Genomic DNA, 19,320 nt, shown 5'->3' on the forward strand with positions numbered 1-19,320 from the left:
TAGCCCCTCATGATAAAGATCACATGTACGTTTGTGCCATACAGGCAGAAGCAGCAATCTCAATGAAGCAGAGAAAGGCTGTTCCAGGAGAATACGTATCTGCGTGTCACAGTATGTACCAATCAGAGCTGTGTTGGCAGAGTTGGCACAGTGCTTCCTGTGGAATTTCTTTGAACAGGCAGGGATATCTTCCCCTGATGCACACTGGCTGGAGGCCCACGGGGCCGCCTGCTTTGCCAACTGGGTGAAAGTTCAGGGCCACAGCTTTCCCTGCCACTCTGAGCTGGACTTGCATCTGGGAACGGTGCGTGGTCAGGTGTTTTCACTGTGTCCTGTGGTAGGGGCAGGGGAGCGGGGAGTGAGGGGCTGCTCACGGGTGTCCATTTCGATGAGCATCGCTGCATCCCGCAGAAAATGGTGAGCTAGGTACCAGGACTAACACAGAGCAGTAGAGCACCAAGTATGCTATATGCTGTCTCTCCGTTTCCACACAGAGAAGGGCACATATGGCACTGATCACAATTTACACATTGCACTCATACACACAAGCACACACATACATGCACACACATGCAAGCACACAAGTTCACAAACACTTGTGCAGTTACACACATACACATGCACACACACACACATTCGCACATACAAGTGCATATACACACACACACAAGCAGTTCTTCAACTTTGCCCTACTCCCCCGCATTGAAACTCCCTACGTAACACTACATAAATAACTCAATCAAGGATTCAGTCAGCTGACTCTGTAGGTTTTGTTTAAGCACCTAAGCTCAGCCTGGGCTTAATGTGTGGCAGCAATGTTTAAACTGTTTTGCCTCAAAGCGTCTGCTGTAATTAAACCACATACTGGTCAATGTTCTTACTGTGTGCCAGTCTTCACCAGAACCATGAATTTTTTCCTTGCTAATTATTCTTATTAAAAGCACATGACCTTGACTTAAGTAAAAAATGGACAAACTCAGCAGAAAAAACTAAAAGGGCTTACGTATTGGCAAAGGTGCATTTGAGAAATTTGAAATTGGCTGCTTGGTTTGAATTTAAATGGAATTCAAAATCTGACCTGAAGGAAAGATGAGGGGCTTCTCCCTCCCACATTTTGAGTGATTCCCACTCTTCACAGCAGTGCAGTAACACACATGGCATGAATCTGGACATGAGGGAAAGGGCCAGTAAACTCATTCTAACTCATCCATTCCCTACAGGTTAAGTGTCTAAAGAGCTGGTTTGCAAACACCCAAACTTTAAAGAAGGCATTGGGTGAGAGAACAAAAACACAGCCTTGAAGATGGCAGAGGCAGTTAACCCCAGGTGAACTGAGGAAAAAGTCTCCCGTGACACATGAGAGCACATTTGCCTTAAAAGTGACTGCAGAACAGGCAGCATTACCAGGATAAACCCATTCAGTCACCGCTCCTGGAAATGTCTGTTCCTACACATCGCTGTACCATGAACATGTTTACACTTGATGTTTTTTGTCTCTTTTTTTTCTCTGCTTGTTGTGGTCAGGATGTGTGTACACAGTGTTAATAATGGGGCAAGAGCTTGCTGCTACTGTCTGAGGATTGACATACAATCATACGCCTGGAAACAGACATTTAGACTAGGTCACGCAGTGATATTCATTACAGCTTTATAAAGCTGTATGAAGTGGCAGTGCACTGAGGCGGCAGTGTAGCATAGTGGTTAAGGAGCTGGACTCGTAACCGAAAGGTTGCTGGTTCGATTTCCCACGGGGGCACTGCTGCTGTACCCTTGGGCAAGGTACTTAACTCATAATTGCCTCAGTAAATATCCAGATGTATAAATGGATAACATTGTAAAAATCTGTAACTGATGCAAGTTGCTCTGGATGAGAGCATCTGCTAAATGCCAATAATGTAATGTAATAAAAACATAAAAATCAATCTATTCAGTAAGGTTAAAGTATTAAACAGTCCATGAACTTGCAACCATATTGTGGCCTGTTTGGGCTTAGATAAATCAAGTACACTGCGACAGACCTGAGACCAAAAAAAAGAAAAACAGAACAGAACATTGATGACACAAATCGAAGAGCAAAAACATCCCCCATTACATCATGTCTACTACAAGATCACATGATTTAGGGCACGTCCACTACAAGATCACATGACCATTTAGTAACCAGGTCAGAAAGTCAAATGAAGATGGAATACAAAACAAAGCAAAACTTTACAACGTGTTTTTTGGCATGTAATGCTGGACTCGGCATTGCACAATATCCCAGATTATCAGTCAGCTGTTTTGCCCTAAAACAAAATGCCAGGCCATTTAGGAAGGGTGGTGTGGCATTACTGACTGCCAGTGCCAATTTACCTTGTTTTCTGAGGTGTGTGGGTGGCATTTGGTGCAGACCGCCCTGGCCATGAGAACAATTTACCGGAACAGTATGACCCCATTGGCAAAGTGGTTTTTGGAATAGCTCACAGTCAAAGAACCAAAGGGATGAATACACCTAGAAAAAATGTGGGGAAAAAATGAAGCAAATTTGCTATGTTTTAGAAGTGGGTTAAAAGCAAAATAAATCATAACAATTGTGCCCCAGATTTATTCATACCCTTGACTAGGGCTGTCGCGATAACCGCAATATTGCAACACTGCGCAATTGACAAGCCAATCGCAGGGGATGGCAGGCAACCGCACAATCGCACGAGAAACTACTTCGGTTGAGCAAAAAACAATTAAATAGTTTCTCTATGAAGTTATTTTTGTGTCTTTTTAACGCAAGCATAAAAGACAGTTTTAAGAGCAAATTTCTCACACTGCAATCAAAAATCAAGTTTGTCTTTTTTGCGTCACAAAAATAATTTACACTTGATGTTGCCTATTCATAGATCGGAGCCTGCATGTCTCAGCGGAAGTTGTGGCTATTCATAAGGTTAATGTTTTGGCATAGAGCTGATTAGATCCGCCCCCCAGTACCTGAATTTAATTCCAATAAGTAACCAGTATCATGTTCAATTTCTCACGTTTATAACAAACCACGTTTCATGAAAATCGTTTCAGAATTGAGCGAGTTACAGTCGATTTTGTAGAGAAGTCTGCATAACTCAATACACATTATATTTGTTTACTAGCGGATCTTGACCGCTCCAGTATGGCGACCAAGCATACTAATGTTCGACGCATAGCAGCGACATACAGAAGCGGCCAACGAGGTATCTACGTTTTTATATCTATGGGTGTAGCCATGCTGTCGAAGTCAAATACCACCAATAGAAACTCTTCTCTCATCCATCAGCGTAGATCCCGCCCATTACATCTCGTTTAACTTGCAACCAAAACTTTTTGACTGGCAAAACCTTTTGACTTGCAAACAAAGAAGGACTCCAGTTTTTTTTTTCTTTTTGACTTGCAATCCAAAGAGGACTGATTCGCAATCAAAACGTTTTGTGACGCAAAAAAGACAAACTTGATTTTTGATTGCAGTGAGAGAAAATTGCTCTCAAAACTGTCTTTTATGCTTGCCTTAAAAAGACACAAAAATAACTTCATATTTCTCGTGCGCAGGAAAAAGTTCGATAATTTTTTTCTCACGTCCCCTAATTTTTCTTGCTCATGTCCCTTTAGGGGCTCCGTAGATTTGCACTTAAAAGATTTAGCGTAAACAATTTGCTGTATTTATTGTCGTTTGACAATTTATATCTAGCCTAGGCTATAAGCTAGGCTTAATCATTTTTTCATAAAGGAGAAGAGGCGTGTAGCCTACCTTGCGTTCTTGTTGCGCCTCATTGCCCATCTGTGTTCTGCATTTGACAATAAACAAGTACCGTCAAACTTCCAATAACAGCTGAGTCTCCAATAAATGCAGGCCTCTTATAATCGGTATGCCTGACCTTTTCAGTGAAATAAAAGCCAGGGAAAATTATATTTATTTTTCGTGACTATAAAATGAAAGAGCAGTGGGTTAAAATGCTTACAGTAGTCCTATTTATTTTTTGTGGCTAAAAAACGAAATAACACAAATAATTTTTTTAATTAAATTCTAAATGAGGTTGTTTTAGTGAATTCAATTTGCCCTGTGCGTGTTCATCTGTTCACGAATTAGATTAAACATAAACGAACAAGACAAGCTGTCTTTCGGATAATGGTAGCCTAAATTCACAGTGATACTGCTATTCTTACAGACTGTGCTCTCCCATCATAGTTGCAATGACTTCATGATTCCTGTTTGAGCTGCTACCAAAGAGCGCTGTATATTGTTTGTTAAGTAGGCTATTTGGGAAAAAAAACATGGTGAATTGTCCTGGTCAGTTCAGCTACCAATAACCTGCAGAAGCCTGAGGGGCTTTAGGTGAAATAAACGCAGGTCTGTTATTATCGCCGATACCGCCGAAAACGCCGGTAAAGTTAAGTAATTAAAGCAAATATTATTGGAAATTTAATTTGTTTTAAATTTGTGTCATATTTGTCATTTAAAAAGCAACAATATACATAATAATAGCCTAACAATAAAGCTTATTTATATAGTACTAAAATCAGGATAAATGAAGTAAATTGCAAAAAAAAAAAAAAAAATTGCATATTATAAACCGCATATGGCGCTGCTGAGCCACCCTAAATCACCGCAGGGGAAATTCCTTCACTGCGACAGCCCTAGGTCCTTGACTAAACAGAAACAAAAAACCTGCTATAAAAGAAAAGGATGCTTTTTGCCTAAAATTAACAATGTCGCACTGTAATCTTAAAATTTTTGCAAATTTGTTTGCAAAATAAAACAAAAGATTCTTTCAAAGTAAAACATTTACATTTACAGCAGGGTCACATTTATTCACGCCCCTGATGTTAGCATTTTGTAAATTCTCCTCTAGCATGGATGACACCCTGACCACCTTTCTGTAGTGAGGTTCTGGCACTTCTGTGGGGGATTTTTGTGAAGATCGTAAGATGTATTCATCTTAGCAGAATTGCTGTGCATTTGTCAGATCTTATGATTTTCATTTGTGAACATCTTCCTTGGGCCAGGACCAAGTTTCTGTATATTCCAGCCAAGTCTTCTCCTTTCCAAGACCTGACCATCGCTTTGGAAAACACCATGGTGTCAGCCTCCTGGACTGTGAGGACCCTTGGGGTGACACTTGACAGTGATCTGACACATGCCGTTCACATAGCGGTAATCAGTAGGACCTGCAGATTCTTCTTATACAACATCAGAAAAATCCACCCCTTTCTCACCAACTGCCTAACTCAGCTCCTGGTTCAAGCCCTGATTCTCCCCAGTCTAGACTACTGAAATCCCCCTTGCTCTCCCTGCATGTATAAAGTCCTGCAGCTCATCCAGAATGCCGCAACTCAATGTCTCCAGATTCTTCCATGTCTGACCTACCCTGTTCTCTCTTCACTGGCTATCAGTGTTGGCTCATATCTGTTTGAGCATGGTGGTGTTAGCCTACTGAGGAATGTGGGGAATGGCTCTCCCCAATCTTCAACTGTCAGACCCTACACACTGGTCAGGCTACTGCATTCAGCTTCTTTGGGACCCTTAACTGCCGCCCCCCTCGCGCATTTGTTCTTCCTGGTTGCACCCATCTTAGCCCCTGTGTGGTGGAGCCAGCTTCCTGTAGCAGTCAACATGGCTGAAATGTCAGCAATCTTCCATTGCAGACTGAAGGTCTTGCAGACCTCTTGGGGCTCTTAGGGATTTCAAACAATGAACAATTAGTCTAACTAATCTCAGCCCCCTACTCATTCCCATTTTATGTCATTGTATGTGTTGGAGGTTTTTCTTCAGTTTATCTAAGCATAGTGTCTGAATGGTACAGTCTTAATTGCACTTACACACCAAACCAGGTACACACTTGTGATCTCAGGACTGTGGCTGGCTCTGATGGAGTCTGCATACGGCTTTTCAATTCCTCACAGACAAGGAAACGCCAACCACACAGCAAACGCTCTAGTGGCAAAGTGGCTTTTGGCTGCGCTCTTGCAACGAGCTAGAATCTAACCCACACGTTGATAAACAAATAGCTGCACATTCTCAGAACTGGCAGGTAGGATCATTGTCTGCTGGTGTTCTGAGAAACACTGTTTGCGTTCAGAGTGTTTCATGCGCTGGCCTGAAACTCGCGGCACACTACATCAGCTGTGCAGATTGGCCAAAAACACGAGCAGCCGCTGCAGACAGATGGGATTTGACATGCGCATGAAGCGGCACTGACAGGGATTCACTCCCCACAGTCAGCGATACAAACAGGAGGAACTGGAGGGATTCTGTTGGGGTGCAGAGGGGCGCTGGAGAGTGAGGGGGAGGCGGAGATCGTGACCAACACTTCCTCAATGGCACCCAATGCTCTCTGGAGACAGTCCAACTGGTGACGGGGAGTGGGCGCGGAGTTCCCGAAATTCAGGCAGTGGAAGCGCATGCTCGGGGGACACGTGTGATGGGAACAGCTATGATGCACACTATTACAGTAGTGGGCTATGACGAGGCATCGCGTGAGAGCAGACATGCAGCCAACCATCTGTTTCTATGCAGGATGCAGACATTACCCTGGGCGTGCTGTCATAGGAAACCTCAGCACTGTGCTTCTGTCCCTGTGTAGAGCTCTCTGAATCTACAGAAGCATTCAGGCTAAATGAGGAGAGAGAAAATGGCTGACACAAACGTAACCATTTATTTAAAGTATCATTTATTTAAAGACTATGTATGTATACAAGTAAGTAAAGCACTTCAAATGTTTCAGTAGTTCTGCTACTTATATTGGGTGTATAATCATTTCAGTTATATTTTTAGTAGCAACTGTACTGAAAAATGAAAGCGTTCTTTTACATTGGAATTATTGCCAGCCTTTTCAAATGACTTCATCAATTCACACAGTTTTGTTCAGGCAAAAATAAGAACCCCAGTGGGACATGATGGTATTACTCATTTTATGGAAGAACACAGAGGGCACCCCTCAACCCTTAAAACAAATCCCCTGCATTACTAGCAGCATAATGAAAGGGAGGCATGTGCACCACACAGTTAGTGGGCCCATCCGTGTCAAAATGGAGAGGGGGGAATTTTTTTTTTTTTTTTTTTACTTGGCAAGCTGGCGACAGGAAGACACTCTCCTGTTCATCTGCCAGGCCCTCCAACTAAAAACAGCTCATCTCAGAGCCGCTCCCACACAGACACAGGCACACGTTCACACAAGAGGAAGGGGGAGACACACAATGAATGAATTGTCTCAGAGCACCATCCATCAAAAGCGTTTTTTTTTATTGTTGGGGGATTTTCTCAACCTTTTTTTTTTTTTTTAAACAAGGCCCTCTGTACATCCACCTCTCCACTGATAAGTGCAGGTTTCAAGTTTGGACGGGTGCACGCAGGTCTGCGGTCTCGCCCCAGCCAAGCCCCCCACCCTATGTTAGCGCTGTCTGAGGACTGACGTACTGCTTTCAGCTTGGCAGAGATACAGTCAACCTCCAAATACATCTTGATTGGTCACGTTTGACACATCTGGGCTGCTGTGCCTTCCAGTACTCCAATCAATCAGTCACAGCTAGACAAACCTGGACAACATATACTCAACTGGACTAGCTGACTCAGCAGTTCAACTGGATGCTATACCTGAATTGGTCACACGTGAAATATTGGCATGTGACCTGAAATATAACTAGACATATTTCTGAAACATACAGGGCATGCAATGCTAAAGAAGAATAATGCTTCACATGATTGCGAATAGCTGGTAATTCCCACCAGCTCAGGCCAAATTGACATTCCCTTTTCAGAGGATGCCCTTACACAGACTGACCTACATAGCTTAAAATTTTTACACAACACATTTTTTTAGTTTGACATTTACTGAGGCAATTTGGGTTGGGTGCCTTGCCCAGGGGTATAGGAACCGTGGGCCACCTGGGAAATGAACTGGTGACCTTTGGGTAACAAGCCCTGCCCCTTGCAACTACACCACACTGCTGCCCCTACAATCTAAGTTTAACAGTCATATTTTGCATTAAACATTCCCGGCCAGTGTAACGAAGCACTGGTGTCAATTGACACTGACACACAGGCGACATCGGCTGTTAGGTGCGTTTAACAGAAGATGCAGCAGCAGCATATAGTAATATGACAAAGGACTGAGTGTGACATCTAATAAACATGCCCCCCTCCCAACTTAAACTGATGTCAACGAGAGCGAGCGGACAGACAGGACTGAAAGCACAGCTTAACCATGGTGCCCAAGCAGCGACTCAGTCTCGCCCTCCCAGTGACACAGCACCACTCCAGAACATTATTGCTGTTCAATGTCTTTGCTCAGCCAAAGCCTGTATCTAGAGCCACTTAAAGAATTTACATTCTCATGTTACCCATTAAGCAGATGCATGTAAACTTCAGGTACTGAAGTAAGGCTCCGGTGCTCTGGTGCCTTGTGGCTGTTCCCCACGTCAAGATCTCAACCTGCAACCTTAATGGTCACAAGCCCAGTTTGGTGCTATAAAAGATCATGTTTCATGAGCCAAAGCTCCAGGTCTCTAATGAAAAGAAACAGCTGTAGTCTCAAGTGCTCTTCCTGAGCCTCGCTGAACAGTTCTCTCTCTCCTTTTGTCTGACTCAGACCTCCTCTGCAACGTTATTGTTAACACTACCAATCATCACCTGCACCCCCCCACAAATCTCATCATCTCATTATCTCATTGTCCTTCTTCACATTTTCTCTGAGGACTGAGCTCAAACATGTGGGCTCTAGGCCAAAACCAACACCCCCACCGCCACCTCTGAAGGTGTCAAGTTGGAACAGATACACCCTTAAAATAGCACAGGGAGAGATGTGGGTGTGAGGGTGGGGGACCTGAGGGTAAAGGAGAGGCAAATGACTATCCCAAAAACGCTGGTAACAGCCCAATCAAAACAGTATGTCAGCAGATAATGAAGAAGAGGAAAAACAAACATTTCGCCTCTGAGGGCGCTTACTTTGAAATGATGGGAGGGGGAAAGGGTAACGCTGAACTGCACGCAGCTCCGTGAGTGTGGTTCTGTTTCTCCTTAGTCCAAATCAGTGCTGTTCCTTGAAAAGCATCAAGCCACAGGCTGGAAACGAGCAAACATGCAGCGCGCAGCTGACTCTTGCCAGCCCAGAGCTGAGCACACAGGAGCCGTTTAAACGATACCCAAGAAGGTCATGGCAAAGACAACACAGAAGAAGCCTCCTACACATCCTACCTGCAGCACGTACACTCAGAGACTCAAACCCATTGGTAAATACACATCTTGCACACTTTCAGAGCCTGAGATTTCAGACCTTAGAGATGGAGATGGGACAGGCCGATTGCTGTGAGGGGTGGAGACAGGACAGGCCGACTGGTTGTGAGGGGTGGAGACGGGACAGGCCGATTGGTTGTGAGGGGTGGAGATGGCACAGGCCGATTGGTTGTTGGGTGGAGACAGCACAGGCCGATTGGTTTGACTCCAGACATGGCCTCGTAAAACTCAGTCAGGCTGCTTCGTTTTGCCTCTTCATGAGAGCATCTGCTCATCCTGCACTCTGCAGAAAACAGCGAGGTAGTTCTTCCCCCCATTCCTCTGCACCTTCTTCCCCTCCTCTGTGCAAGTGCCCAGGCGACCAACGATGATGTCATCGACCTGCAACGAACACTGCAGCCTATCATTGCTTGCAAGTCAACCTGATATCTACATGGTTTCATGTGAAAAATTAGGGGTGGGCGATATAGCTGTCACGATATATTGAATAGCTATTTTTAGCGCAATAACAACTATCCCCGGTATGCGGTGTTAGGTTTTTTCCCCCGTATTGTTTTCCCTTTAATCTAACCTGATGTGGGAGCACACCTCCAAAGTTGAATGAAATGCTTCTGTGGCAGAAAAACATCACTTGTATCTATATGTTGGTTAACTTACCTATTAGCTTTGAAAAACACATAGCATATGTTCTCTATCTTTGTAGCCATGTGCTTCTACCTACCACATGGAAGCAGCATAGTGTTGCTGCTGTGATATCAACACTGAATAGATATGACTATGAGTGGCGTTTTTTCCCCCGGAAGCATTTAACACGGCCTCGGAAAACTGGAGGTGTGCTCCTGCATCAGGTATGACTAAAGCGAAAACAATACGGGAAGAAACCTATTGCCGCATATCGGGGATAGCTGTTACTGCGCTAATAATAGCTATTCGATATATCGCGATGGCTATATCACCCAGCCCCAGGAGAAATATGAACAAAGTTCAACTGGCTCAGAGTTTCCTGGAAAACCCTCATGATCCACAGGGATTGTGGGAAATCATGTTTGGGACTTCACTGGGGAAAGCTTAATGCTAAGAATGTGACTCTACATTCTTTAATGACATCTTCCACAGATCTGTAATGGAGTGAAAAATGGTTTCATTATTATAACAGTAATTTACAGCGCTTTTCATACAAGGAGCTAAAACTGCTTCATATTGACAAGGAATAAAAATGGGGTTAAATGCAATGAAGTGAAAACCTAGATGATGACATAACAATTACAATGAGCTGCAACTGTTAAGTGCATTTCCCATGCTCCAGATGCTGTCTGGTCTCAGACAAAACGCAGACAATTTATTAACATATACACTACAAGTATATAACACAAGCACTACCCAGTGTGCATTGCACAAACCCCTCATGGGACACCTTACCGCACGTAACCTGCATAACGAGCTGTGCGCGTTTGAACAAGGTGGCTCCTCTCCCTATGTTAGGGTCAGGATTACACAACGTCATCACACGTTTTGTTTTGAGCTCACCTTTTGCTGCTATGGTTTGGGAGGTCTGCCCCGTGCCATTTTTTGGGTTTGTCTGTTTGGTTTTTCAGACACTCACACACGATTAGCTATTCTCTTTACAGCCATATATCATTTACTTCCAGCCAGGGGAACCACCTACCAGCTCCTCTGAGGGGACACGTCTGAAAAGTGGGTGCTCAGTGAAGTGCTTCACCATCCAGAGGTGCACCTCCTCTACGTCCGTCATGGTGTAGACCAGGCCCTGCACACACAAACACAACAGCAGGTGCACACATGTCACGTCAGACACAGTGTGGAGCACCAGATAAACCCCAGACAGGCCCCGAGCCCCACTTCCGCCTACTTTAGCCCACCATGTCTGGCATTGGCTGCCAAATGGGCCTCCACCTCTCCTCACGGCATGTTGCCATATTTTTCAGGCCATTCTGCGATTTATGTTCCACCGGGCTCCCAAGAGTCACCTAATTGCTTTCACTCCCTGGGGTCAGAGAGTCATTTTGTACTGAATGGAAAATGCACTGTGATCGTCGCCTTGGGAACATCAGCATTGTAAAAACATGCCAAGATGAACAGATACTTCTGAACAGAATTAGAAGAATTAGAACAGAACAATTTAGCTGATCGATCGATTGGTGACGTTCCGTTCAGTGCCATTCATGCTCAAATGGGAGCCTCACACAGCTCCATCTCTCTGCTGAAAGGGTTTCTGGGACAGATAACCCCTTGTAAACATTCCGAACTGTTGGCCGGAGTCACTGTAGTTTACTTTGGAGCGAGCTGCCGGTTTTATTGGGAGCCTGGTTTCCTGGAAAGCGTTAAGCGCATTGAGATTGACACAGCTTGTTGTGTTGACTCAGCGGGGCAGGTTTTTTCTTTTTTTGGGTAAATTCTGTGAGGTGGGGTGCTGGCCCCTCTCTTCTGCTCAGTAACGCTGGACTCTGCTGGAACAACTGTGGTGTAGAGTGAACCCCCCCCCCCAATCCCGCAGCCTCTCCTTGGCCTACTTCTCCGCGATCCTGGTTTCTGCTGAGTGAGCAGCTTGTGTGTGGCAATAACCTGTGCTGGCTCACACAGGCTCCCTATTGTTCTCTGCCTGCCCGCCCACCTCTTTTCTGGACCCCTGCCCCCCCATAGTCTGATGCTGTCTGATGCATGTATATGCATGTGTGTGCTGCCCCCTCTCTTACCCCTACTCTCAGGGTGTTTGAGTGTGTGTACACTGTCATTTCTCTCTTACCCCTGCTCTAAGGGTATAATATATATATATATATATATATATATATATATATATATTTTATATATATATATATATATATATATATATATATATATATATAATGCCCTCTCTCTTACCCCGACTCTCAGGGTGTAGGCATACTCCGCCAGCAGTGTTGGGCTAATGATCCGCCATTTGTGCTTGGTCTTCTTGAAATGTGGGTCGGGGAAGAGGAAGAACATCTTGCTCAGCTGAAAGAGAAAAAAAACACAGATGCAATAAGAAACATTTATTCTCCTACACAGTACACCCCTGCTTATAAGGAGTACATCCGTTTTGGACTTGAATTTGATTGTTGAAATCAACCAATTCTTAAAAGGAGGATTACAAATCAATATGTGAAATGAATGTTTGATTTAAATAACATGCTTCTCGTTTTATGGAGAAAATGCCCTTAGCTATATTCTTCAAAAATGGAACAGAACATATTGAAATGTACATTATTTTTATACAGTCCTTTATGATCCGCCCAAGCATTTTTGATGAATATATGGAGTTGGCTCTAATATGATGTAGAGTATCATTTTAAAAAGCATACAAATATATACTGTATTACAGTGCTCCCATCCTAAGTTGGTACAACATGTAGCATTTATATTACAGCACATTACATTACTGTAATTTAGCAGACACTCTTATCCAGAGCGACTTACATGAAGTACCTTGCCCAAGGGTACAGCAGCAGTACCCCAGCAGGGAATCAAACCAACGATCTTTCAGTTATAAGACCTGCTCCTTAACGCTATACTACATTGCCGCCTGCTATTTCAGGTTTGGGTGTCACAGCCCCGGCTACACACGTTGGAGAGACACACATCCCTCCACTTAACTCACAAAGACCCTTAGATTTGTGGATTGTAATTGACAAGCTGTGAAGGATTGTTTCCTGCTACTGTCGTTTTCTGGCACCAACAGGGGCATGCATTAGCGGTGCATTCACTGCTGGCCGCTAACAGCAGACAGTGTGAATCTAACTCAGTGTGGTGGTTAGGAGCCATGGCACGGCAGGGCCTCTGCTGCAACACTCTGATTGCTGATTGCTGAAAAAGATGCCGATGTTTGGGGTAAAAATGTTAGACTGGATTGCAGTTGTGTCACAATGCATTTCTGCAAAACAGATGCAGGCAAACTAAACTTGTGCCCGTCCTTTCCATTACATTGCATTGTCATTTAGCAGACACTCTTATGCAGAGCAGCTTACATAGGATACAGCTGGATAGTTACTGAGGCAGTTGTGGGTTAAGTACTTTCCCAGGGGTTCAACAGCAGTGCCTCAGTGGGGAATCAAACCAACAACCTTTCGGTTACAAGGCCTGTTCCTTACCACTGTAACACATTGCTGATATATCACAGTGCTGCCAAACCCGAATTAGTGCGCTTGGTGTTTAATCATTCATTCTGGTGCAGGGGAGCTTCTGGGTTTGAATCCTGGCCGAAACCGACTGCTGACACAGGCAGGTTTGATCACTGCCGTTGTGGGCTTGGGCTCAGACTCTGCAAATCTCTTGCGACAAATGGCCTAATGTTCAAGGAATCCGTTTGCCCACAAAGGAGCATATCTACGTTTTAGCGAGAAAATGATAGCAAATCCCCTCTACTTCAAACACTTCAAAATGAGGGGGGGGTCAGCACCCGGTGCTGTCATATGACACGCGGAGGAGTTCACTTTCAGACTTCTGGCCCTGAGCCAACCGTGGGACACACTCACTTTACATTAAGCTGACTCAATATTTCGCAGGGTACTACAGTACACAGACTAAAGCGTGGCTGTTCTGTTGAGTCCCCCTTAAACTGATCCACCTGGGAACTTCCTGTGAGTACCATCATCTGGCTCACTGGCGTTTTGCACAGGGCTGTAAAAAGTCTTTCTTCTTCATTGTTGGTTAAGCTAAACAACATGGCACTAAACTGAGAAAATGATAGGGAAAGAACTGAGGGCTGCTATCGTCTGGGGTCATTTCTCTGGGCCCATCTGATGAGGTGGATGGAAAAAAAAACCCACAGAGAGCTTCATCTTTGCTTTCTGTCTTCTGTCTGAGTGGTTCTCATCAACATTTACCATCCATGAGATTTTGCTCAAGGGCTTGTTTTTTCCAAGCTTAATCCCTGCAAAGTGCAGGCCTTGCTGACTGGACAGCAGGAGCTGTGCAGGGATTGGCCAAACGGTCAGTGGCTTGGCGTGGCGTGAAACGTTACCAATGCTGACTGCCTCCGGCTGACTTGAAACACAAACAGAACCAATCTGCACGGTGAGAGTTGGTGGTGGCAAAAGGGGACCGGACCCTGGTTCAGTTTAAGCTGACTCATCTGTCAATTACTGGCAGGAGCTCACAGCGGAAAAGAAAACCTGTTTTGTTCTGCCAGGATAAGAGTGGGCATGTTGGTGGGGTTTCCCTGTCTTACCACTCTCGTCAGTCGAGTCATTAGGTGCCAGTGAACGTATTGGGGTCTGTGGAATATGTATATGTAACGTCTGTGGAATTCCTCCCCTCCTCCAATTGGCGGCCTCTTCATTGTGTTGGACTGTGGGAGTTGTAGTGCTAAAAACAGCCATTGGCTGTGGATGAGAGTTTGAGAAGACTGTACCATTTTGCATGGTAGAGGCTGTAGCCCTGAGCACCTGTTGTGATCTCGCCCTGCTCCCCCACAGCTTGGGTTCAACACTGACCCATCCTATCCTGCATTTTGAAAAACCTGCCAAGCACAACAAACTTGCACGTGTATATGCTTCAAGTCTGTCCATACAGCAGCTCCGTCTCCAGAAGAATTCACAAATAATCTACACTGTGTCAACACAGACGGATAGCTATTGATTCCAAATGCAGACGCTCACTCACAAACTAACAGTCTGGTTTAATGAGCGATAACGCAATGTCATTCTGCTACTGCTTCTTAGAATGTGCCTCTAAGGCTCCTGGGATTTTGGGCGCCACCATGCATTTTGGTGAGTGCACAGGCACACAAACAGCCCCGTCCTGCAATGACCGCTCAGCTACATGGTGACTCTGTGCACCCCAGACCCCAACCACGGGTCTCCTGCCATGAACTCCAATTGCACACACACACACACACACACACAAAAAAAAAACAAAAAAAAACAAAAAACAAAACGTATTCACTGTCACTGCCACCTCAGGACATTAAAGCATGTGACCAACTTAGACCTGTTTACATCAGCTGATATAGAAAACACTGCTATAAGTGGATTAAATGACTGAATGGGCACAACTTCCCAAAAAGACACCATAGCTCTGGTTTGCTATGCCAAAGACCCAGATTCCTTTAGCAGAGACTGACACATCTCTTGCCTTGTTTCAGGGAGCTGACATCGCCACATGTAACAAACCTTTGCACGAACAAAGCTTCATTTTATGTTAAGATTATAGCCTATGGGTTTACCATACCAGAGATTATGCTCTCATACGTAAATGCTAAATGTGATCTGGCTGTCATTAATCACAATATTCAATCAGTGCTTTTGAGCTCCAGCATTCTGTATTCTTCTCAAATGCTCATTTTTAACAGATGCTTCCAAACAGGAACAGGAACCAAACATTCTCCTCACTTGGGTTCTGAGGTCCAGCTAGTTCTACCCATTCTCTCTGCACCATTCGTTACCACAGAAAGTGTCTCACTGTTCCCTGTGTGTGGTATCTGAAGTCACTGTGCTGGTTTAAGCCATTCCTCTCCACACTATTCATTTCCATTACCCAATCAGCTCCCTGAGGTGTGCTTGAGTTATGAGAAAACTGCCCAGTCCCCACCCACCCTTGGAGGGCAACAGTGAAAGTCACACAAACTTGTTGAGGAGGGATGAGAGGGACATGCATGACAGGTTTCATGTGCTCTCCTTACATAAACCTTGAGGCACAGATGGACAGGTGAACAGACATGATGGCAAGGGACGGTGCGACAAACAGACTCAGAGGCAGGGACTGTACACATGGGAGGAGAAAACAAGGCCACCAGCAGCAGGTAAGCACACAGTGCAAGATCACTAAAGGCTAGCCCGTACCTGTCCCTTTGCGAAGAAGTTGGGCAGGTACTTCATGGCATTGCTGCGCAGGCAGGCAATGTTCTGGTACCGCCCCGGTTCCGCCGCCCGCAGGGAGTGGATCCGGTCTTGCACGTAGTCTGAGACCTTGACCCGAATCTCCAGGCCCAGGATCAATTTGTCAGGGAAGAGTGGGGAGAGTTCCACTGCGAACACAGCAGAGAGAGAAGGGTGGATTGGTAACCCACTCTGATGGCAGTCTCACATCACACAGAAACTGCAACCATTTTTGAAATTACATCACTGGTCAGCTGTTTCTGTACTTCAGTGTCTTTAAATAACTGTAAGAGCTGCATCAACACTGCTTTTGAAGCACACACTACTTACACACAAGCCTTGCATTAGACTTTGGTGTGCTTGGTGCTGGGTGCTGGGTGCTGGGTACATTACGCCCTTAACAACAGATTCATGATCAGTGTACCCACCACTAATCCTAACCTCAAACATTTAGTGTAAAATCTGGACTCTGACCCAGGATTAGATAAGGGCAGCAGGACCCTGCACCACTTGGGATTACAAAAGGCACTGATTGGGCATTATCCTATTGCAATCTTTCAGCACTATTGACAGAGACGCCCTTCAAAGCCAAAGGATCCATCAATGACCTGAAACAAACATGCAGTATTTTACATTGAAAATGCCATGTGAAATGATTACCAAGTGATTTGAGAAGATGGGGACAATCAACTATTTTAACTTATCTCAGCTCTTGTAAAGTCCTAATCCTCTTCGGTCCTAATTCTCCTCGACCTCTCTGATGCGTTTGACACCCTCAACCACCAGCTGCTCATCACCAAGCTCTCAGAGATCAGGTCTACTGGAAGGGCTCTACCTCCACACCCACTCCCCCCTCACTACAGGTGTCCCTCAGGGCTCTGTATTGGGACCTCTCCTCTTCTCCATCTACACCAACTGACTTGGTTCAGTCATTAGCTCGCATGGTTTCTCCTATCACTGCTATGCTGATGACACTCAGCTAGTCATTTCTTTTCCTCCCTCCACCCCCCAGGTCAATGAAAAGATCTCTGCATGCCTAGCTGACATCTCCAGATGGATGGCCTCCAACCACCTCAAGTTCACCCTGGACAAGACTGATCTGCTGTTCGTCCTGGCCAAGCCCCCTCCTCTTCAAAAACTCTCAGTTACTGTCGATGACGTTTTTCCATCATCGCCCCCCAGTGGTGGAATGAACCCCCCACCACCCTGAGAACAACAACCTCACTCCAACCCTTCAGACATGGACTGAAGACACACCTCTTCAGACTCTACCTGGACTGACACCCTTGCCATTTTTGACCTCGTAACTTTGACCTTGTAAATCTTAGATTCCTAACTTGTACTTGTAGTTTTATCTCCTACCTTGTATTGTGCACGTTTTTGTCTAGGTAGTATACTTTACTGTTCCGGTAATTGTATTCGATATATGTAATATATGTAATCCTATATCAGATTAGTTCTGGCTCTCTACAGTGACCTTGCGCTCAGCTTTAGCACTATCTGCATTGTATGACCTGTACACATCTTGCCCTTGTGCCTGTCTGCCCACTATATGCACTTTTGTATGTTGCTTTGGATAAAAGCGTCTGCTAAATGAATAAATGTAAATAAATGTAAATGTAAAGTGCATCTGTGCATTCTTACAAGCTCCTCATTTACAATTTGCACAATTACAGCAATATATAATGTGAATCCAATTCCAGAGCTTTATTACTACAACATGCATATGTACCTCTTTTGAATGGTGAACAACCATACCTGTATTACCAGAATAATTTTGTACGAAGTTTTAAATTTTGTAAACATACACTGTAAGTCTGATGCTTGGGTACTTTTTCACCTCAAAATTAGTGCCAGAGTTGTCATGCGAGGGGAAAAAAATGTGTATTATCATAGGTTGCCTCGGGGTAATGGAAAAAACCGAGCTTTGAACTACATGCCGGAACCAAATAAACAGCTCCCTCTCGTGTTTAACAAAAATGCAACAAAACGAACGCGGTCAGATGTCACATTGCCAAGATGATCAATAAGATTGAGCATTGGGTACAGTTCACATTAGGGCCCCTACAACACACACATAATTAAAGGAATAAAGTTAAGATGCGAGCAAATAAGTAAATTCTGTCAAAATTACTATTATGTGCTTGGAAAAGATCAAAAATAAGACTCACCAAGGAGACCCCCGTATCCACATCCGATATCTGCGAAGTCCACTTGGGCTGGTCCTTTGACGGAGGGCTCGCCGTCACTGTTCGGTGAGCTAAAAAACTGTGGGTACAACTGAGACCAATCCATCTCCGCCGGACACAAGGGGCTAACGAACAAACACAATGCAATAATACAAGACACAAACATGAGTCGACACTCGGACAGCACTGCAAACCAAAACAATATCCCCAGCAGGACCTAGGAAAATACTTTAACGTTAGCAAGATACATAATTTAGACTACACCTATATCATTTCTAGCGGCCCAGGAATGAAATGGACACACTCGTTTTTAAACCTCTTATGAAAACATTCTCGCTAGTAGCTTGGAAGCTTGAAAATGAGCTGGCAATGGCTTTCACAAATGGCCGTAAATTTTAGAGTATGTATTTTAGGACAACTGGCGATCAATCAAAGAAAGAGTAAAACTGACTGACTTGGCAAACAGCCTTTTGAAAAATACACCACCATGTGATATTCTTCAACAAAGATGCACTCTGACCTAGCATACTGAATCCACATCCAGTTTCTCAGGGGCAGTTAATATCATTTTGATCAGGCAGATAGCAGAGTTAAATTAAGCTAACGAAAGTTTCTGTATCCACTTCCAACTCACTATTCAAACGTGTGGTCGGCCATGGGATTAGAATGGGCTCGCTGCCTGTAGTAACGTTTCTGAGGCATCGACACGCTCATCTTGAATCAGCTAAGAAAGGATTAAAAGAAAGAGGTTTTATTTTAAAATAAATAACACAGCTCTTCCGTTTATGATAGGATAAAGCCTCAAGAAAACGCTTCTCCTGCTTGTCCCCACGTTGCTGAACTTTGTCGCCGAATTATGACGTCAAACTTTAAACCCGACACACACTAACGCTTTAGCGTTTGATTGGCTGACAAGCGTAAGCGCGTCTAAAACAATCACAAGCGTAAGCGTAATTAAAACCGCATGTGTCGCGTAAAATAGCTCATTAATGCGTATGCCGAACCAAAGGGCAACGCACATTATATGGGTTTTAACATGAGTTTTAAACAC

The 19,320-nt window shown here is 44.4% G+C and overlaps 1 protein-coding gene across 2 annotated transcripts; it reads right to left on the minus strand.

Annotated features, from left to right (window-relative positions):
• Positions 1–8,921: 8,921 nt before the first annotated feature.
• On the minus strand, positions 8,922–19,115 carry mettl1 (methyltransferase like 1). Of its 2 annotated transcripts, none has more exons than XM_036532040.1 (6): positions 18,904–19,115; positions 18,252–18,394; positions 16,045–16,229; positions 12,107–12,220; positions 10,893–10,994; positions 8,922–9,607 (listed from the first exon to the last, which is right to left on the minus strand). In XM_036532040.1, exons 1-6 carry the CDS (start codon positions 18,981–18,983, stop codon positions 9,482–9,484), a joined length of 750 nt encoding a protein of 249 aa, XP_036387933.1. In that variant the 5' UTR covers positions 18,984–19,115; the 3' UTR covers positions 8,922–9,481. The 2 variants fall into 2 exon arrangements, with proteins under 2 accessions (XP_036387933.1, XP_036387934.1); XM_036532041.1 differs by lacking the exon at positions 18,904–19,115 and adding an exon at positions 18,790–18,873.
• Between the last annotated feature and the right edge of the window lie 205 nt (positions 19,116–19,320).

This window comes from Megalops cyprinoides, chromosome 6 (genome assembly GCF_013368585.1).
Source record: "Megalops cyprinoides isolate fMegCyp1 chromosome 6, fMegCyp1.pri, whole genome shotgun sequence".
NCBI classification, from domain to species: Eukaryota; Metazoa; Chordata; class Actinopteri; order Elopiformes; family Megalopidae; genus Megalops; species Megalops cyprinoides.